The sequence below is a fragment of the Aythya fuligula genome, chromosome 3 (genome assembly GCF_009819795.1).
Source record: "Aythya fuligula isolate bAytFul2 chromosome 3, bAytFul2.pri, whole genome shotgun sequence".
In the NCBI taxonomy this organism is placed as follows: domain Eukaryota; kingdom Metazoa; phylum Chordata; class Aves; order Anseriformes; family Anatidae; genus Aythya; species Aythya fuligula.
Genome location: NC_045561.1, coordinates 38,414,335 through 38,437,983, shown reverse-complemented (window position 1 = coordinate 38,437,983; position 23,649 = coordinate 38,414,335). Strand labels below are relative to the sequence as shown.

Here is a 23,649-nt window from a genome sequence, read left to right as displayed (position 1 = left end):
ATTTCCACCCCTGGAGGCACTCAACACTATACTTAACAAGACCACAGACCGATCTAACTTTGAAGCTGTCACAGCTCTGAGAAAGAGCTAGACCCACAACTCCTGAAGCTCTCTCAAGCGTAATTTTTTTCTCTTATTCTACATAAACAAACACATTTTCAACATTTTTGATCACAGCTTGAACTAGATGGTAGATGCTTCATTTTTTTAATACTTAAAAAAGATCTGAAGTTGTGGCTTTGGTGCACAGTGACAATTCTCTACTGTACTAGTTCACTGGGCAGCTTTGATGGATAATTTTAAATGGTTGAAAGCAGGAATGTGCATGGTTTTTGTCTTTTACAGTGACAGAAACCCACAAATGTTTTCCACTTCTTTGAGTAGATGGAATTGGTTTTGTCTTTTCAAAGACGACTGAAGATTTTGTATGACAGAATTTGATAAATTCTATCTTCTCGGATTCTCTTCCTAGCAGGCACACTGTCACACCTAGTCACTGCTAGAGGTTGAACAGGATGGTGGTGGCAAACACGAAGACCCCCTCCTGTTGAGGCAAGGTTCTGTTTTAGGCCTACGTGATATTTGAGGGTCAACCAATAAACGGAAAGCCAGAACAGGGTAATACCACAGTTTGTTGTTTTTTGCGACTGTTCAGGAAACAAAAGCGTACAAAGATCACAAGAAGTCTCTTGGGGGAGGGCAGGAGGAGGAAACATACATTCTGCTTGTAATTAAATGCAATGGGGATGCAGCCTCTTTCGTTGCTCTATTAAAAGGGGGTTCTAATAGTGTTTTATTTTGCATAATAACATTGCTAGTTCTAGTCAATGAAAAATATACATGGGAAAACAGCCTAAAGTTACTTCAAGCTTAAATGCAAGTTCTCCCAAGACCAAATATATCAAATAAATGACTCCTCAATATATAACCATGATATAAGGTTTTCTGTCATCTTTCTGAAATATGTAGCAATCCTTCTAATGCTTTTTTTTTTGTCCTAACTTCCTATTTGGTATTCAATATCCAATACTGAGAATGCAAAATATTTTCTCAAGACATTAAATAACTAGAACTAAAGACTCAAACATTTTTACTGTGTATATTACAGTATGATACACTGAACAACAAAACCAACACAAACAGAAAAATATAGAAAATAAATGAAAGTAACTACGGATACATTCTTTAACAAATCTGTAGTACAGAACTGAACTTCCAATTTTAAAAAAAGGTCAATTTCCATCAGTGATACACAAGTCTGGCTATACATGGTGAGGAACTGGTAGATTAAAAAAATCCCACACCTTTCCAGAAGGTGTAGGCAGATCCATTTAAAGTAGAATGCAGATCTTGAATGACTAAAAATATAGAAAAAAGTGAGCAATTTTTCTTCTTACAAGCATTTAAATATATATATGTGTATATATATATATATATATGTATAAATATATATATACACATACATATGCATATTAAACTTTTGAATTATGACACAACAGAGTAAGATGGAATGGAAGATGTGTACTATTTAAGTTCTAGGGTACTGTTATGCTGAGCTCTGCAGGTAGAAACAAACAAACATACAGACAAAACTACCTGTACTCTCCTCCCCTGCAAGATGCCTCAGAAACCATATGCAGGCTAATTCTTTACGGACAAAACACCTCTCCAATTGAAAATGAAAAAGAATACAGGTTAACTTACCACAGAGTTGAAGCAGGTGGTAGTACATCTCATCTCTATCACATTCAAAGAGATTTTGAGTTAATTCTACCAATTGTTCCAAAGTCTCCATCTTTAGAAAGAAAGAAGATCATTACATCTCAGCCAAACAATTATTTCCTACGTATGTGCACTTCGATACTGTGTACATTCATCTAAAATATTCCTGTTTAAGTATATACCAGTGTTTACACATGGCATTAAGTTCACCTCATCAGCCTGTCACACATCTTCACACAAAAAACGTCTAGCAATGAAATATTTCAAAACAATTATTCTTGGAACATAACGACAGTTCTACAGAAGACGACATACAAGCCATATACCTGGTTATTTGATATACACTTTTTTGCAAACCACTGCAACCTTCCAGGGTGGGCTCTTAAACCAGGAGTCTGCAAAATAGTATTTACACAAGAAAAAAACACATTACTTCACACAGAACATTCTAAGCTAAAGTAGGCATAATACATGTCCTCATAATAACAGTTTATAGGTTTTGTTTTTTGAAGTCTGAGGCTACAAGCTCAGAAATAATCAAATTAAGCTGCATTTATGACAGGCTTAAAAATTGCAGTCATTTTATTCAAGACATTTTCCTTTTTGATCAAAAATTGCTGTGTCTGCACTGACAAAGACAGGTGCTATAGAACATACTTCAGATGAAATGGAGTATTAAATAATTTCCATCACCGCAGTAATGGAATATTATTACTATTACCCAGGGTAATCATTTCTATTACTCATGGCAAAAAGTTATATCAAATGTTTCCAAACTGGCTTCACAATGAGAAGTTCAACATCAAAAATTCAACATCAGTGCAGTGATCATTAGCAACTAGAAAACCATGCTTCTCACAATGGCAATGTTGACAATTAGTGCCCTTCATTGGCTCACAATAGCTGTTTTCTTACAGCTATTAGCATCTTAAACCAACAGTTTTAGGTTGTGACCTCTCTTGCTATGCTCACTAAGAAAATCATGAAGCTAGAGTGCACTAAGCATACTGTAGCCAGCTGCTAACGAAGATGCAAGGTATACTAACTGTAGATAACTCCCATCCCAGAGCAGAGCAAAGACCTACTGTGTCCACAAAAGAATCAGTGTTTAATAGTTAATAAGCCATAGTTCTTTGTATTACTCATTTTCTCGGGTTAAATGAGACTTCGCTTGTTCATTCCTTTGTTGCTTTGAGTGGTCTACATTCACACAACACGTACTCAAAAAGTCTTTTTTTTTTTTTTTTTTTTTTGCAAACTCCATCTAGTATACGCTACCACTTTGCACCCACTCAACACTACAGACCACAACAATTGTACCACAGTTCCTCCAATGTCAACAGCAAAATTCTTTGATAAACATTGGAAAACTCAAAATTTCATAAAGAAACATGCTATAGGCACTGTGTAGCTCAGGTCCACCACATCTAGAAAAAAGATACAAGAAAACCTGTGAGCAAAGCATCCATCATCACTTTCATGTCTCACACGCTGTTTCAAGACTACTTGAATTCACTTTCTTTATACTCTCTCATTTTAATACAAAGATCATTTACAGAAAGAAAGGACTACACTTTCACTTCATGCATCCAGATTTACATTAACACAACTCAAAGTGATTCCAAGGAAATGTCTGTTCATCCCCACCTAGAAACATGTGTTTTGACTCTTGAAGGGTTTTAGCTGTTAATATTGTAAGAAGTCTCTGCAGTTGAAGTGTGATTTCCAAAATTCAAATGCAATTTCGCCTGTAAGAGGCAGCTTGAACAAAAAGCTGTGACAAATACTGAGTCTCCATTCCAAAACAGTGGAAACAATTACTGCTGAACAAGTCAATTAACCTTCTGTCTTCTCTAACACAGATAAATAATTTCCTTTCCCTTGTCTTCTCCTCCAACAGCAGAATTATTACCACTACATCATGCTGAAATAGCTCAGCATACACCAAAAAGCAAGCATGCTAAACTTCAGTTAAAGACTTAAAAATTTGCTGAAGATACACGAAACTGAGTGCTCTGCAAAGTAAACGTTGGGGCATATAATCCTGCCAATCATCCAAAACAGTCTATGCAATCGTTCTAAGTTAAAAAATAATAATTAAAAACAAAACAAAACAAAAACCAGGATGCTAACCCCTAGATCCTTAACATGAACAATCTTCTGTATGTATTTATCTGTACTATAAAAAGTCTCAATCCAAGAGGTTATAGAAAAACAGTGACTCCTCAAGTATTCCAAAGTGATGTATATTAAAAAGAGTTTTGCTTTCCAGGTACTTGCTGATTTTTCCATTTAGATTTTATCACTGTTTTTCATGCTTACAGGTATCCAGTCAGTGCTTTTTAAAGACTCAGCAAGCAGTTTCACATAAAATATGCTGAAAATTAAGTCAAGAATTCACATCTTACACAACAGGCTCTTGAAAATGAAAAAGAAATAAAGTATGTTGCTTGCATTTGTAGCTAATCCTCTTTAGGACATGTTAAAATTCAAATGCTGAATTCACTTACAACTTCCAATATCATTGCTGATCCGAATGCCAATGAACTCAACAGCTCCAAACCTACAAACTTTTTATAGTAAATCCTTTCCTGTTCAGAAATGATTGATGTGTCTGTCACTACAAGGACAGCTGAGTTATACAACAGATATCCTTGTGTTTCATTTTGAAATTGAGAAGTGTTTTCACATACTGCAGGTCTCAATCATCAAAAGAACATCTAGGTCAGATTAACTAAATCTCCAGGGCTTGCCTGATAGTCCATATTTGTAGCTTATCCCTTACCATCTTAGGGAATTTTAAGCATTGCATTTAGCAGGAATCAGACTTCCTACAGTAGAGCAAATGCAGAATAAAAATAAAGCAAGGAATAATAATTAAAAAAGGAGTAAAAACCTGTTACTTTAATTACTCTTCCTAATTCCTGTTTTAAATTTGACCTTGTCTGTTTCCATGGCCAGAAAGTAGTATTGAGTCTTAGTATTTTTTCCTTTTTTTCCCCCCCTTCCATTTTTAAGGCATTCACTGTTTTAAAGAGCAAAACAACTACTGAGTGTCTATCAAAAAATTATATAGCTTATAAACTAAATATGGGGGTTTTCCAGCTTTTAAATACTCTTGGAACATGAAAGAGCTGTACTGTACCAGACCAAAGGTCCACCTAGCTTTTCATCCTCTCCCCAACATTGCCTATGAGAGAACACGAAGTGAGAGAAAACCCAGCAATACATTCCCCTCAGTGCCCCTCCATTCTCCAGCTATTTGGGGTTCAGTGGGTCAGACTTTCTATAGCAAATGATTTGTCTTCCATGAACTTCTCTGATTGTCTCTGAACACAGAGAGGTTTATCATTCATAACAGCTTCTGGCAAAGGGTTGCCTCAACTACCTCCTACAAAAAAAATGAAGTACCACCACTTTTTACTTGTTTTCAGACTAGCTTCTATGGGCTTCATTTGGAGCCTCCTTAATTTTGTATTGGGGGACACCATACAGTTGATTACCCTTTACCCTCTTCATTTCACAGATGCTTGAGTGATATATGTAATAATTCCCCGTTTCACTGTTTCTTTTCCAGTCTAAGACATCCTCACCTAACTAGTCACATCTCCTACTTTTGATCACCTTTTTTACTATTTTTTTTTTTTTTTTTTTTAATACTTTACATACAACCCTGCACTATTTTTTTCACTGATTCTATGCCTTCACACACAGAAAGGAAAACTAACCAGAATGGGAAAGAACCTAATGCATCTTTAGAAAAACTATTGACAAGAAGCGTTCAAGGATCATGTGAATGCAACAATCCTAAACCACAGAAAACATCTCAGTTGTCCACTAGAAACAGTCATCTTAGACAGGTGACTGAAGGGGTCCAATCACCAGAAATTCTTTTCTGTACTAACATTTTTAGTTGAACTAACTTCTACCTATTACAGCTGAAAGAAAACTGGTTATATGGTGAAATCCTGACCTGTCAGAGAAGATTCTATTCAACACTTTCCCACACCTTTAGAGAATGATAAAGACATTCAAGTTTTGTCTACATTTGTGTTCTGTATTATTAAAGATAATAGACTAATACTGTCTTTTTTTTGAAAACCTTTAAAAAAAAAAAAAGCCAAATAGTTTACAGAAGAGATGCATAAAACATACACTTTTCTACTTGCCTGAAACAACCTTATTCTCTTTCAAGACAAAACTTACATAATGAAAAAACAACAGCAAAAAAAAAAAATCATGTAGAGACAGACAGAAAACATCCTGTGGCACTCTTCAAAGAGGAACACTTTCAAAAAACTTAGGTGTTGAGAACATCCCAGAATGGTCTCTCTTTTGCTACAGCTGGCTTCGAATGCACAACTATTTGAAAGTCATCAAAAGCGTTTTGATTTGGCATACTCATAACATAAAAGAGACGAATTACTGTCTTAACCTTCCAACACCACACCTCCATGAACTACTGCTGTGCACGATGCTTGGCAAAACAAGTGCTACAAATCCTAGGTATCTCCTTGAAAACTTATTCTAGCCTTGCACAGTGTGACTTTACTTTTGCTAGGTTAAAAGTTGGACTAGAGGATCTTAGAGGTCTCTTCCAACCTAAAGAACTCTATCAATCTACAATTCACTGTGAGTAACACTGATTTTAAACATTCACGTTTACCTCTGCTTAACCCTACCCTTTTCAAATGATCTATATATTATTCTCAACTCTTGTGTTTTTTTCCTAATGTTCTATCTTTTCTTAGAGAAACAGTTCTACAGTAATCACCCATCCAACTATTACCAGGAATACTGGAAAGAAACAGACACAATGTATAAACCCTATCTACATTGTGCTTTCTGACAGTATTTTTTGGACAGGTAGATCCATTCATCCTTCTCTTTGCAGCTGAAAAAGCCAGTAATAATAAGAGACAGCTAATGCTGCTAAGGAAGAAAAATGCTTCACGATGAGTTACATTGACAGCCGAAACAGACTTATGTTACCAGTACCAGAACCAGTTACTGAGATTTAGATGCCAAAGAAATGTCTTGCAAGAAGTCACGTTACTTCTCTGGAGAGACAGCCTTAAACAGACAGCTATGAGAAGCGATGTATGTCATTTCTAACAGCTCTCTCTAACATAAGCCTTAGTGAAACAGCACAGCTGATAGGAAATTCTTGATTTAAAAGCAGATTTTTTTCCCTGATTCCACAAAAGTGCCTATGAAATCACACAAATTCCATGCAGCTTCAGTGAAGCCTAGGATATCTTTGCACAGCAACTTATTTGAAGATTATTTTTTTTATTATTTTTACAGTGTAAACACTGTATGCTACGTTTGAGTCTTTCCTTATGTGAAAACTCTTAGCAAAATTCCTCACTTTTAGTAAGCAGTGAGTGTATTGCCCGACCAGAATGGTAAAAGAATATTTTCAAGTTTTTGTACCCTTCGAAGCCATCAAGGTCCCATTTATAGATGAAATGGTTAAAGTAATCTTAATTTTTTTTCCACCTTTTTAAATGCTCCTTCTTCAAATTACAATGCATTAGTTTTGCAAAAATACATGAATTAAAACATTTATATTAAAAATACATCTGATTTAATTGTTGGTTCTTAACATATGAACTTCTACACAATAGTCCAGAAGCTTATAAAAGAAGCTGCTTTAAAGACTGAGGAATCTAAAAATAATTTCTGCATCAAAAAGCATCATTCCCATTGCAATCATATCAGATACCTAATAAAATACATTACTTCTCTAGCTCTGCTCTTCTTTAAGCTATTTTACTACCAGGACAGCATTAGAGCTAGGCCCATCTACGGCAGGCAAAGTAATACTTTTTTTGTACCAGCTCCTTACACTTGGAAAGAAGTTCAGCTCCTCTGTATTTCAAATAAATAATTCTTTGGTGATGGTACAGAAAGAGATCCTCATTTACTTTATTCTTTCTAAACAGAAGAAAACCTTGAGAACTGCTCTAATTAAGACAGGTTTCCTCTACAAAAGAAGTAATTGCTTTTGTTCTTTGTAAACAATTTTACCCAGAAATAAATAACATGGCTAAATACATCCTAACACATAATACTGATTTCTTTGATGAGAAGCTAATCTAAAATATCCTCACACTTGCACAAATTTTTGGGGAGGGTTAACTGTGTGAAAACTTGAATTTAAATTAAATCTGTACCTTCAGTATGACTACTTCAATGTTCAATGACTAGGTTAAGCATTCTGTTGCAGTAGTTTTGAAAATTTTGAGTTGCCTCACTTAAAATTATGCCTTCAAAAACTACCCAACTATTGTGTATATATTATCACTTTTTTCTTAAATATGTATTTGCCACAAAGCTTCTGTCAGTTCTTGCCGACTTAACCAACACAATTAGTACCTATTGAGTAAATACTCAATTTTATTTATTTCTCTTGAAACAGGAATATATCCTGCTTTGTGCTAGGCAGACATTGAGATGCAAAATTATTTTCTGTAAATACCAGAAGAAAAACAATGCTGAAGTTGTAAATTTTTTTCTTACTCCTGACAACAGAGACTGATGCTATGTATGTTTAACGCTATGTATGCTGTTGGAATAGCCCACATTTATCAATGAGATTTCCAAGTGAAACTATGTAGTCAAGTACTGCTACAAAAATTCATTAGAACTTCACAACAATAATCATGCTGAAAGAAGACATCAAAAATCTGCAAAGACCCTGCTCTAAAATCCATCCTCTAGGCTGTTCTAGACTGAAAACAGCAAAAATTTGCTTTCTTTGCACTGTAATACGGTTTTACACTGCATGATGAACCCAGACACCATTAGTGTCTGGGTAGCAGTATTTTCTCTCTAACACAATCCCTGGACCCAAGGAAAGAACTCTTGCCATGATCCCACATTCTAAACACAGTATTTTCTACCTCTCTGGAATGAATTTATTCATTAGTCAACACTTCCGTTTTTCCACTAGAATCAATGAATTAAATTTATTTGTTGGGGATATATTCATTTAAATATTAACTTCTTAGAAGAAAGTAAGACATTTTGAGTAGCATGCACTGATCTAGTAAGCACTTTTTTTTTTTAATTAACACATGCACACATCCATGGGTACAAAATCCAGCTTCAATAATAGCTGTATCAGAATCCAGTTTCATAAGTAGAAATAATGCTCTTATTAGACTAATAGGACTCAATAATAAGAAAAAAAATAATCTTTTCTTGTAATTATAGGGCTTGTGTGTCTAAAAGCTCTTCATCCTTTCTCCTCCCTCCCAGCTGTATACAGTTACTCTAATAAAAGCTATTACACCCCCTACAAACTACTCCATCTCAGACCACCGTATCTCTAAGTACCTAACACAATTTGCATTACACATTCACAGACATTTAAATTTTGTTCTAATCACCACTGCTCTTTTTCATAAGCAGACCAAACATACATTTTTGTAGGTAAATTTAGACACTAGAGGTAACCATCATTAAACCATACATTAAAAAAAAAAAAATCCTGCTGTGACAAATCAAGAAAGCATCTTCTCCCAGTAGTTGTTGATTTATTGTTTGTTTTCTTCTTTTGTTTTTATTGCTGGCATAAAATCAGCAAGACTCAATTTTCTGATGTAGATTCTTATAAAAAGCAATCTGGATGAAAGAAGGTTGTAATCTCTCAATATCAAGTAGAAATATTATCATTGTTTTTATGGTAGATTAAATCCAATGGCAACTGGTATCTCAAGGTCTGCTGACAGTGGATGTCACAATTCTTTGCTTAAATCTATTTACCTCCTAAATTAACTTGACATCTGTTGATAGATATATTCCTGTACACTAAACTCACCTAAAATAGTTCTTTTGTCAGGTCTTGAATTTCAGCAACAAATACCTTATCTTGTATGTATTGGTACCATAAATACATATCATTAAAGATATTTCATATATACTTGTTATTCAGTTCTTCACATAAACATCTTGATACACAAGAGATGGTGTAATACATCCACCTATTAAGTATACATGATATATTTAATATAAGGGTAGGTGAGTGAGAACTCCACACAAAATCTAGTAAAAGGAGTTCTGAAGCCATACACTCTGCATTGACATTTTCAAGGGAGTTCCCGCTTGTGATAGCAAACTTGTGCAGGTTAGTTTTCTATTAAAAATTCTGCCATACGGTTCTGTGATCTTTCCCTATCTCCTAAATACAGTAATCCTCTCAGCCTTCATTTGCAGTAGAACTACAGAGTAGAAACAAGAGCTTTTACTGTTTTATTAAAGGAACTGTTTTAAATCGCATGAGCTAGTGCATTAATTTAGAATGACTTCAAGAATTATTTGTCAAGAAAAAAATTAAAACATCTCTACCAACTTACTGGAAGAGGCTATAAGTACCTAAAAATGCCAGTGATCTGATACCCATTTCAAAGGTATCAAGGTATCATATTAAAAAAAAAAAAAAAGTATTTCGCTGTCCAAAGGAATGCAGTTTAGGAAGATACATTTTATCATTACAGAGCAGTACTAACAGAAAACTAGTATTAAGTACACACTAATATGCATGTTATTTCCCAGGAAGATCTAGAAAAAGAAGAAACCAAGTTTATAGGTTATTTCCCTTAGGAAATGAACATTTCTTAACTACACTGAAGCAGTAGGAACGCCAGTATTCTGAACAACATTTTCCACTGGACTTGTACAAGCAAAGAAAAATGAAAGAAGATTTAAGAGTACTCTGGAGATATAATATATATATATATTATATATATTATATATATATATATAAAATTTTTTAAATATTCCACAAGAGGTAATATCTGTATGTTTATCAAAAATTAGTTTATGAACCATTTTTGTTCACCTTATTGAAAACAAAACCGTACAAGTCATTAGATAACAGCATATAGATAAGTCATAAAGAACAGTCAGGTGCTCTTGAAAAAAATAATCTAAAAAGTTGTGTATAACAATGCTGACATTTTTACATAGAAGATACTGGGATGTTTGATTCATGGGAGAATCTACAGAAAATGAATAACAGCTCCAAGATGCTTTAAATTTTATATACTTTTTCAAGTGTCTCCTTTAATGGAAGAGCTATCTAAAACAATAGACAGGAATATCTGAAAAGACAAGGAAAGGAAATTTTAGAAAAATATTGCCAGTCATGATAGCGTGAAGCTTCGGGTGCATTCATGTACAATGTTTTACCATATTAACATACCTTAACACAGATGCTGTTAGCAATGCTGCCTGTGTCATTTTCGGTGTAAAAGCCTACTGATGTTTTTGGTTTATGTTTGCAACATACTGCCATTCCAAGTACTAGCTACCACTATATTTACATTTTTATGAAGTGTATAAGATTAGATCAAATTGCTTTAACTATTTCATCACAAAAGATTAAAATTTACTTAAAGAGTAAAGAGGAATTGATTGACTCTTCCATTTCAAGCAATGAAAAAATCATTAATAATTTAAGATTAACACTCATTAATGCTTTCATGTGCTTTATTCTTTTGAATTCTTCCTCTTAGATTCTGATAATAATTTACATTGGTGGTGGTGGTGGTTTTATTGTTTTTGGTTGTGGTAGGGTTTAGGTTTTTTTTTTGTTTGTTTGTTTTAAAGACAGACTTGATATATAAACCTGAGATAGTTATTTTGCCTTCTATTTTGTTACTTAACAGTAACAAAAATTGACCTGTAAACCTGAGTCTGATTTCAACTGGAAAATGGCTTAAAACTGTGCATATATCAGCCATAGGTGTAAAATGTTCATTTTTGCTTTGTAAATGTCATGAACTAAGCCTGCTTTTGCAAAGCAGATTTAAAGAACAGCTTCCTTGGAGCTCTGCTGCAGGACTGTTACAGTGCTTACTCATGTACAAGTCTTGCGAGTCTACCACAAAGAGCCAAGTGGGTAGTCTAGATCATGGGCATGACTTCACACACAGATTCAGAGACTATTTTGATAATAGCATTCAGCATGTATAATAAATGAAGGAAAAAGTGCAAGTCTAGAAACACTCAACCATCACACAGGTGAACTACGGATCTTACTGTAAAACTTCAGAGATGACTGAACAGCTAAAATTGATCCCAAGTGACAAAGAACAACTATAACTGTTTAGCTAATTAATTTTTAAGTCTCCATGCACCATGCAAGGAAAATAACAGGGTAAACGGGGTGGGGGGAAGGAAGCAGGTTCCTTGAAGGTGGTGTAAACTTCCCTTTTCATCTCACCTCTCTCCTGGATGACTCTCACATCAGTCCAGCTCTCAACCATCAGCTAGATCAAGTTTAATAAAACAGCAACAGTGGCAGCTGACAACTGAGTAAAAACAAGGGAATTCAGAATTTCCAGTTCTTACAAGAGGTAAGCAGCTATGGATTGAAAGGGATTCTGGGGAGTAGGCTCTAGAAAATACTCTCGCCACTTAAATGCTGCACTTAAAGAATACCAGGCCATGCAACTCTTCCAGACTCTCAGTTCTACTACCTGAAACAATGGAACAACACGTATGAAGATGACCCTCCATGAGAAAATTCAATTAGATATTATCAAAATGAGACAACATTTTAGAAAACAAGTAAAAAAAAAATACTGTTCTAGAAGGTAATTGTGTCTGAATCCCTTTTACTGGAAAATTCATGTTTCTTTTAGTCTTTAAGTATCATGTATTAAAAGTAAAAAATTATTTACTTAATCATCTCTTTTTTATGAGAAAAAAAAAAAAAGAGAAAAAATCAAAGTCAAAAAGGCAACTAAACGGCCTTTACAAGTAAGGGAAGAAGTTCTATATAACTAGGGCTACAATGGTGTAATTGATGATGATGCTCCTCCAAAGGAAAGCAAGCTAGTAGGTGACTTCATGGTAAGGGACAAGAAGAGAAGGGTACCAAGGTCTGTTTTGATATGATCACTTCTGAAGGACTCATGGCAAAATCTGACACATCAGATGATGCATACTTAAGAACTGAAGACTAAATCACGCTGTGATGAACCCAACAGTAGAACTTCCCAGCGTGAGGTAAAAGAGCATCTCCCAGTACATCCTTCTACCAGCACTCTGTGATCACCAGACATGGCTAAAACAAAGCACACCTTCCCTTTGCAGAGAAACTGAAGCTACCTCATTAGAAGGTCTGATCTCTGAAAAAGGCTTTCTGTCTAGCTACCTGCCACAAAACAAATGAGAATAGACTTCAAAACCTTAACCAGAGTCTAGCAACACTACAAACTGTTAGCTTACCAACCACGCTATGAAGCCTCAGAACCTAGTGGTATTAGCCCTTCTGCCTCAAGTCTTCTCTTTTATTGCCTCAAAGAGAGAATCACAGCACCAAACTATGCGCTGCAATTTACTTGGTCTGGTATTAGTCAGGCACATTCTTTGGTCACACTGATTCTTCTTTAGTTGTCTTTTATGCTATCATTCTCTACTTAGTCTTCCTGCCCTACCAACAAGGAGCTGTGCCTCAGAGCTTTGAGCTTTCTTGCTATGGCAACATCCCTTAACACGAGCTTTTTTTAAATATATATAAATATATATAGATATATATTTATGTATATCTTTGCATGCACATTTTTGTTACCAGATTATGTACATACACAACTGACCCCCCCACCTTTTTTTTTTTTTTTTTTTTTTTTAAAAAGAACCGCACCCAAATCTTCCCCTTCTTTTTCCACTATTGTCATTCAGCTGTATTTTACCAGAGATTGAGATTTAAGAGTTATTTTCTTTTCCTAGGGTTTTGAGTTGCAATTTTTTCAAAGCAGCAGTTGTCACTTTCACAGGAGCATCCAACAGATCTCTGATTTCTCAAACTAACAAGAGAAAGCTGAGGCAGTGGTCTCCAATAAAAAGAACCCCATTTGAAGACTCCGGAGGTTATGGTCTTATATTTCCTTAGCGCCTATAGATATTTTTTTTCCCGTTTTCATTCATACCTTTTTAGATACTCTTTATTAATTCTTCAGATACTACAATAACAAATGATACCACTAAAATGAATTGATCACTATAATCAGCAGTACATGATAAAGTGTACACTGACAGGCAATAGATGTCTAACATGCAACTACTTCTCTAAAGATCAAGTGACCCCAAATTTGATCGACCTTTACTGAATGTTTCTTCAACAGGAAATGAAAATAGAAAAACTATCTGAGATGGCCAGCAAGAGAAGAAATTTAGCTGCAAAAAACACTGCTGGAGAAAATGATATACATACAGCCAGTACTCCATCTTCCACATTATACACAGCATGGCTTCAACTTCACAACAAAACAAAAAAAGCGAACAGTAACTTGTTGATGGACTAAAACTATTTTCTTCCCCAGCAAGATATGAATTAAGATTTTTTTTGCCCTTGAAGAAAAGAAGTCTTGGAAAATTCTTAAATTATTCTTACATAAAAATACCTAAAAATAACACCTGATACAGTGATTGATTTTGTGCCCCTTGATTTACTGGTAAATCACATGCATAGCTAAATTTCTGTATTCCTAAAAAATTTAAACCTTTTTTTGTTCCTCAACAACATATACAAAGATGAAATTCATACTTCGTGGAAGCTAGGTAAGAGCAGGAAATCCTACTCTAAAGAGCCTAAAGAGACAGGACAAGTTCCATTTCATCTCCAGATACCAGGTGCTCAGATTCACACTTCTGTCTGTCTGTGGTTACTGACACTTGACAATTCAACACCAAATAGTGAATATGTGCAGAGATAAAATTGGCACCTATTAAAACAACAATTTCGAATAATAATTTGAAAATAATTATTAAATTATTCTAATTTGATAATACTTTGTTCATTTGCTTACTATCCAATTCACGAATGCTGAACTGTAGCCATCAATAGAAGGGTTGAGAAATTAAATACAGAAGTCTAAGAAACTCTTACTTCCAGTTCTGAGATTTGTACATCCTATATGCTTTAATCACTATCAAAAGAACTGAACTCCTCACTGTCTTGTTAGATACCGATATTTCAGTTCTTCTGTATTATTAGATTAAGCTCCAAAAGACTATCCCTGAGCAAAAATATTTGTTTTCAAAGGATGCTCAGCAATTCTGTCCTCAAAGCAGTAGAAGTATTGTTCTATCACAGAGCAGACCTTCAGTTAACAGATTTTTTAAAAGAACGATTTCTATTGGATAGTAATTCAAGTAAGGATAACTGGTATCTCAAATATTTTAACAGAACTAGAAAAAAAGGCAAGTTTTATCTTAGGAAGGAAAAAAAAACAAACAGAAAAAATAGGTTACAGTTACATACATAATACAAAAATGATAAGGACTGAGTATCACTTTTTCTGCAAGATCCCTCCCCTCTTACACATTAACTTGTAAACTTATGCAGCATTTTAACAACATACAACTGTGCTAAGAAGAAAAATAATCACAATCTGGGCAGACTCTGCAGCTGCCCCTTTGACTTATCAATTTCAGTAAGCACAATTTCAATCAAGTCTAGATAAAATATACTAATCCTAAATAGACCAAGTTTGTCACCTACCACTTCCTATAAGCTGCTTACTACCCTGAAAGAGAGAGAACGAGAGAGAGAAAGAGAGAGAGAGAGAGAAAGAGAGAGAGAAGAAATGCTAAATTAAATGCCAAACAGTAGCAGACAGCTCTTGTTTGGCTGATTAACTTGTAGACAAGCATTACAAATAAATCTGAGCATGGTCTGCAGCAAATTAAATTCCAGTGCTTTTAAGAACAAAGAATTCCTTCGGAAAGAGGATTAGCAACTTTACACCCAGGAATGCCAGTTTAATTTAATTGTTCCACAATCCAATATTTAATATGCAAATATCATTTTGATATATAACAGCAAATTTGAAAACGTGAGGAAACAATTTCAATATATAACAAGACTGTCTCTCTTCTGAACTGTAATTATACAAAATAAAGCTGGTCGAGTCTTTTTTTTTCATTATTAGGATTGAATTCTATTAACGTGAATCAGAACAAGTCTAATTAAAGGTTAAAAACTTTAAATGTTTCTAATTAAGAGTCTAAATGGCTGCATGAATAGAGTACTATAGTTAAAATCCTACCTCAATGACCTTCCTAGCCTCTTTGTATTTTCCTGTTTGCAAGAAGGCAAAGAAGAGATCATAGAGAGCCATCATGTCACCATATTCTCTGCTTATAAAATCTGAAACTAAAGAAAACAAAAATGATTTACTAAATGAATTCAAGCATTTTAATATACATGTTGAATTTTCTTAATACTAATATTTTCTGTTTTCCAAGCATCACAAAACTCCGTACATTAATGTATACATACACATATATATCAAATACGTTTTGAAGCGTATGGCACGATCACAACATATTGCACAATCTGCTGTAGCTTTGTGGTTAAGCATGCTTAAACTGCTTTTTTTTGTTGATCTGCACTACATTTTGAATTACATTCAACAAAACAGACTGTATGCTGGCATCCTTGGCTTATGCCAAGTGTGAATTTAAGTTTTCTTAACTACACAACTATTTCAGAAACATACGCGTGGAAAAGTTGTTTTTTAGAAGTGATATATATATATAGAACAAGTATTAACACTAATCTTTGAAAACTTGTTGCTGTATTACCCGAACAATAGAATTCTTCTCCATTTAAAATCAATATCCATTTTTCAATCATTAGGCATCATTTAAATGCTTTAAACTAACACAAAAGTATGAAATTTTGTTCTTCCCGATGACATAAATGCTATAAATTATCATGGAAGAAAAACCTCCAGAAAGCACTCCATATAACCAGACAGTACTTGACTACATACAACCAACCTTTTTGCAGAAGATCAGCATCTCCTTTCTCTATGAGTCTACAGTAGATGTTATGAAGCTGAAGAATTTTCCCGTGCTTCTTATAACAGCCCATTAAAGCTTCCAGAGCAGCAGGCATGTCATCCCTCATGGAAAAAAAAAAAAAAAGAAAGAATAAAAATAAGTAAATAGCAAAACTGAGCAGGAGTAGACTATTATGAATCCACTTTGGTCTTGAAAATTTCAAGGAGAATTTATGTACAGATCTGTAATACAGAAGAGTATTTTATTCCCCACCACCCCCAATATTCCAGATATTTTCAAATAACGGGTAAAGTTTTTCTACAAGCAAATATCATGTATGCTTGATAGCCACATAAATAAAAACAGAATTACAGTTTTAGGCTCAAAGCTCCTTGCTGTGTAATTTTTGAGTTCACAATCACTGTTCATTACAAATTAAACAAAGGTTTAAATGCTCTGCATCATCATTAGATACACTTAATTTTTGAATTAAAATTCTTAAATTCTGTCGTATGTTACTGTGACAAAATACCAATTCCACAGCAATTTGTTTATATTCCAGAGTTCCATTTTTCTCGTTAGTATGTAATATTGTGCAGAATACACTGCCTGCAAACGTCTCTATTTAGACATTTTCATTTTTTAAGCTCTTTAAAATTTTTCCACAGCATTTTTATTTCAGTAGAAATCCTCAGGGTCAACCTAGTTAAACAAAGCTCTTGAGATTGCTTTATGCTTGTTTCATACCTTTACAGACTAGCTATAAATCACCAGGTTTATTTCCATTCCTTTTCTTCCATTACAATTGCAGGGTTAGCATTTACCCATTCTATATAAAGGTCAGAAACCAATGCATATTTTCTGTAATAAAAGTGTACTTTTTTTGCACTGAATTTAACAATATATTGAGGTACCAAAATGTACTCTGTGCTGACCTATCCATGACACAGAGTCATGGTACTAGTAAATTAGTGCGTAAGATACTGACCTCCTTAAATGCAGACTTAGTCACAAGCCTTTCAGCAGTAAATACCAGTAACAAGTACAATATTTCCACTTTTGTTATCTCAGTCCATTGGTGACTTTTTTTCTGCTGTGTATACAATATTAATGCCTTCAGAAGTACAGCTAATCATAATAAGTAACTGAAAAGCCATAAAAACAAACAGATTTGGAACTGTAAAAAGTAACCAACAAATGTAACCTTTAAGATCCTGAACTGTACAACTAACAGAGCTAAGTCAGATGCTGCAGACCCTTTTTCAAAGAATTACAAACCAATAAAAAAAAAAAAAAAAAAGAGGACCACCACTGAAACAGTGGTAAACAACATGTAAGTTACTCTTTGAAGGAAGAAATTCACAATTAAATGAGTCAAACCAAGATGACACACACAAAATTTAATAAGTACAAACAGTCAATAAGACCGCATTTTAGATTTCAAAAAGACTATCAAATACAGGGTGGTGGAAGAAGGTAAGAGGAAAGATCACTTAATAGAAGCAGCCAAAGGCTATAATAAAAGTGACTTGAGATGATGATTTTGCATTCCTGAAGCAACTTTATTATCGATCATCTCAGCCTTAACAAATTAAGTTATTCTGTTAAAACACGTTAAGTCAGATGTCTCCTCCTCACACAGAGATTTCTTGTGCAGCACACATTTTGCTTTTTCAAAGAATGAACTATCTAGATTACTACATACTATCTCATCTCTTTTTTTATTTATTTTATTTATTTTTTTTTTTTTTTGAGTAAAACACGGAATTCATTTTGCTCACTGATACTGGCGTCCTGAAAATACACCTAAGATGACGGATTTCTACCTTATCCCCCTTACTGAGCCCTGTTTACAGTGCATCTTCTGGCACCCCATGGAGTCATTTGAATTTTTGTCATTTGGGGTGAAGACTAAATTACAGGTTAATTTCAAAACTGCAAGTAGATGTTGCAGGCTAGATTACTGTCATAAAAGAGAAATACCATGGTAGTTACCATAGACAGATATAAAGCTTTATATAATCAGTATTTTTCTCCTGCTTTAGATGCAAGTTCAGTTAACATCTTAAAAAAACAGTTTTACAGAGAACGACTCTATTTCTAAGGAGGCACAACAACATTTATACATTCAAATTGAAGTTTTCAGTGATAAATCTAGCTTTTCAGATTGATGCTCAAACAGCCATAGTATTGTCTTAGCTGTATTCCTAAAGGATTAAAGTGACTGTTTTTAGGTCAAAGCTATCAATAAATGAACAAATAATTTGAATGTCATTCAAAAAGAAGCATTAAGGGTTTTCTAGTCTCTAAATGTATGCTTCTGGAGGCATTAATACTGTATATGCAGAGAAAAAAGTCAGCAAAGGACCAAGATTACAAAAACGGAAATATTGTACTTGTTACTGGTACTCATAGCTCACAGGTTCCCAAATAACTCTGCATTTAAGGAGGTCAGTATCTTGTACGCTCATTTACCAGGCATTTGTTTTTAATCTATCAAAATCTGACATATTTGTTCTGTTGCATTCAAGCAACCAACTGGTCATCCAGAGTTTTCTAGTGAACAGCATCTATAAATCCGATCAACAACAAAACTGGCAACCAACAAATGTATAGCAGAGGTACAGAAGTTCAGCCTTATTTCGATGTATTTCTTCAAAAAATCTTTGTACTACTATTTAAAAAAATAATCTTACGCTTATACTTGAGTTAAAATGATTTACTTAACAACCTGCACTATTTCTCAATTGTCACTGCCTGCAATTAATTCTGAATATGTACCGGCAACTACTTTTGTAAGACAGTCCTGTTAGAAAAACAGAAAGAAAATTAGAAACCTACTATAAGCTTCAAACTTCAAGTACAGGTAAGATCTTAGTGTGCTGCTTCTTATGACTCACTAACAAACAAAAAAAAAAAAAAGAAAGCTGCACAAAAAAGAATTTCCACATTTTAAGAAAATTCTGTTTAGGCACCAGGATTTTAAGCTAATAAACAGCTGTGCATTTGAAAACTTTTGGCAGTCTTTCTGTACAAACTTATGCATGTCAGATACCCTTTTATCTCACCAAAGGATTACTTACTACACAACTAGATTAAAAGCCTGGTCCAAAATTACTATTTAATTAATATGGATCAAGTCACAAAAGAAATAAAGCCATATACTCTTAGCCACATAGGAAAATCTTACTTCCAGGGGCAGTTTGCACAAAATTCCTATTTAAAACGTGAACAGATATGCTCCATGCCTCATTTTCTGTTGGCCAGACTCTACAGGTTTTTTTGTTTGTTTTTTTTTTTTTCCAGTTGCTCACAGACAGTATTTGTTCAAAGCTAATATCTATTACACTTAAGGCTTTGTATGTTTCCCCCCCCCGTGTCGAAACACGTTCCCTTAAAACCAAAGCTATACGATTATCTTCAAATGACAGGAGAAGCCTCAGTCATGACTTTATTATGCTTGCCCCTTAAGTAACCCCCCAGGAGTCCCAGTTCAGCATTATCTTTCAACTAAACTGGAGTTAGAGTTAAGATCACAGAAGTTTCTGGATTCATGTTTTCTGTTTGGGATGCCTATGAAGTCCAAGATACCAGGGGTGCAAACCTCCAAAAACATTTGCATGGGCAGTTTTGCTTGCAGAAAGCTAAGGAGACAGAACTAGTCAAATGTCTCAGCGTTTGCAGAAGACTGGCTAAACACCATGCCTGGCTATAACAGCCCCCTTCAATTTCAGCAAGCCACTCCCCTCTTGCTTCAAGAAGGCAGCACTAAAGCTAACCCTTTTACTTGTAATAAACAACTTTCCCAACCAGAGAGTCTGCCTGATAAAACTAAGACTCCAAATATTGATTTTAATTGGAATGAAGTGCTGCAACATTATGCATAAAGCTTTAGTGAAGTGGCAATTTACCTAAGGGGTTTACTGATTGAAAAGCTCTCAAACCTGAAACCACTAGAGAGGTAGAAAGAAAAAAGGGACTCTCTGGGGTGGGGGTGGAGGGTAGATGGGTAAAACAAATCCCTCTCTACAAATCTGAAGCAGATGTTAGTGTAGAGGGAAGTCAATTCAGCAAGGTACAATCAGCTTTACAAAAATTATTCTGTTAAAAGAGAACGGGCTCTTGAAAGAGCTAAATGTTTTTCTGTTCATTTGCTATACTAAGGAATCTTCAAGGAGACTGGTGTTGCAATTACAACTAATCCTCCCCAAAAAATTAACTGTGTTGAAGGCTTTGTAATTTCCCTAGGTACAATTTAGCTGTCACTTACTTTAAAATTTACTCAAACATGCGTTCCGAACAGCACTAACTTCACATGTCAAGTGCTTTCCAGCCAATTGAGTCTAAACTGGAAGTCGGTGTTAAACAACTGAATGATTAGACAAGATAGCTCATTTCCCTGCTCTTTTGTTCAGAATAAAATGCCACATTTACATTATCAGACTCAACAGGATTTTCTGACAGAGGGAGAAAAAACCCCAGCGAACACTGTCCGTACCGAGCACATGAAGCCTGTCATTTACCAATCATCCTTCAAAAAGCAATAGCCATGAATGTAACTTAATTACGACCCAATGATCCTTGACGAAAAATCATCTTATCACTGTCCTGTCCCCATAGGGCAAATGAGACACTTTTGTCCTTTGGCACTGATGATGCTAAATTCCTAATTGCAATAATGGAGTAAGAGAGCCAAACATCCTTAATTTCATTGCAACACCTACAGAGTTTTAATGCAAATATCTAAAATAAAGCTGCTGAAAATCTGAAAAACTGTCCCTATCAGAGATGTTTTTGCCAAAAAATACCACCTAATTTAAAAAGATGTCTATTTTTAACAGTAAATTTAAAAGTCAAGTAACTTGTACGTGCCAAAGCATCACCTCAAACAAAATCAGGTGAATTTAACTCTGTGAAAACAAGAAGAAAAATTGTCAAGGCACTGGATGCATGCCATCTGCTACATAAGAAATTAAATATGGCTTTATATGAAATTAATCACAACCCAGCACACAATACTTTAATGGACAATGCTGTATTAAAATGCACCAATCATTTTTAAAGAAATACAAATGAGCTATATAGCCTTTTGATCTCTAAAAATACAGCTATTCACCACTTGTGCTCAGTGATTTAAAACTACAGAATTATTTTTTTTCATGCAGTCTACATTTTCAGTGGTTTCCTTCAAATTTTCTTCCCTCTCCTGAAACAGTAAAATGTGTAAATTTCATACCTGAGGATGTTCTTGTTTATTTCCTTTCTCAGAGCTAATACTTAACAAGGGGAACACTAATAAAGTCATGGTAATAAGAAACTTGATGTGGTTCCTGTCTTAAAGTTCGAAACTCCTATTTTTGGTTTTATGAAAGTTAGCTTGTGCAGCTTTCTTGGAAGAAAAAGAATTACATGTACTTATTGTATCTGTTAATTTCTCCTGCTGTAAATAGGTATTATCGAAGTACTGTATAGCACAAGAGCAGGCAGTAATCAACAATTCTATTTTTTTCTTTTCCACGTTCCACTACAAAGTCTCACTTGTAAGCACTAGGACTTAACAAGAATTTCAGAATATTCATGAGTGGGCACAGAGAAGAGGGTTAGATGAAAACATTTTAAACTCAAAATTGTCGAGATCTTCAAAAGCAAACCAGATTCCTTTACAAGCAATTAAAAAGTTTGAATTAATTTAAGAACACAAAACACTAGCTCAAACGCTGCTGTGGAACATTAAAAAAAAACATTTCACGGCTAATTTCAGAGCCATGCTGATGATCTGCAGCTAAATGACAGCATTTCAGTAATGATACTTGAACTGCAGGATGGCAAATAGTAAGCACTACTGCTGAAAGAAATGACTAATGCTTATTTCAGTCACTCAACTTTCAAAAACTCTCAAGATCTCCACAATAAAAATCAGTGAAATGCAGTCATTCCTTCAAAGCAAACTATCTGCAAAAAGCTTGCCCCTTCTGTTCAGTCTAACACTGGAGAGGAAGCAAGTCTTTCCTCTTGTAAGAAGGCAGAAAAAAACATTGGAAATTAGCATTCTTTGTACTGTATTTATATATAATGAAAAATATTAAGTTATACAGCTGAGTACTGATGACTTGTAGTCTTACAGCTCCACAGAAAGGAATTGCTTTCTTTTTTAAAAGAGAGTCTAGTCTCATTAAGTCTCTTTATAAAGAGCACACAAAGTTTTAAAAGAAGTTTTACCAAATGTTTATAATACAAAAGAATGTGGGAATCTGGGAATCAAGATAAAATAGCAGCATTCTTTCCCATTCCCCTTTGCATCCACACATGATCACATCACATCACCATACCACTTCCAGTGAACAGAACCCAGTACTACCACATGTCAGTGTGCATAAAGCAATTATGTAATATGCAACCACTCTTGCTGTGCACTGTAAAGCAAAGATATTTTTCCAACACATTAGTTACATATGATTGCAGTTAAATTACCTTCCTAAACATCTGCCTCGTCTTGTGATATAACCAAGGCAGTGCTGCTGACTGCAAAGGTGTACTCTGTACACTCGCAACTAGAGGACTAGTTCTCTAAAATACTGTTTTTACAAGAGAACATGCATGCATCCACCAAGAGTTCCACCTTTATGACACGAATTTTTGGATACAGAAAATGTTGTAAAGACTTTGTGAACCCATCTTTGAGGTTGACACACATGAAAAAAGTGAGTATTTCATGGTATTCTATAGGCATTATATTAATATCAAATATAATATTAAGCCAACAACATCTAATACATATATGAAACAAACTGCAATAAACTTATCAGTCACTGTAGCTGTAAAAGATTAAAATCCAACAAGTACATAAATGACATGCTTAAAAAAAAAAAAAAAGACTGTGCATACAGTAGGAAAGCAAAAAGGAATCCTTGGTTCAATTTCAGTTAGAAATTGTTATATAGTTCATATATATATTAATTTAAACATCCTGCCTCATCAAAAAGGTTATGCATAGAACAGCGCTCATGGAATTACAGATACTTCCTTCCAGAATGAGTGCACCAACTTCCCTTTCTGTGGTAAAAGGTGTTAATAGTATATATGGGAAAATCACAGTAGAGAAATCAGTCAGTACTTTCCTCG

At 34.5% G+C, this 23,649-nt stretch overlaps 1 protein-coding gene across 1 annotated transcript in view; it reads right to left on the bottom strand.

The window, feature by feature from the left end:
• LRPPRC (leucine rich pentatricopeptide repeat containing) overlaps positions 1-23,649 on the bottom strand; it is a 91,258-nt gene that overhangs the window by 25,820 nt on the left and 41,789 nt on the right. Inside the window, exons 24-27 of the mRNA XM_032184030.1 lie at positions 16,525-16,649; positions 15,789-15,895; positions 2,049-2,117; positions 1,705-1,795 (exon numbers count right to left, since the gene is read on the bottom strand). Coding sequence (XP_032039921.1) covers positions 1,705-1,795; positions 2,049-2,117; positions 15,789-15,895; positions 16,525-16,649 — 392 coding nt within the window. The remainder of the gene's footprint in view (positions 1-1,704; positions 1,796-2,048; positions 2,118-15,788; positions 15,896-16,524; positions 16,650-23,649) is intronic.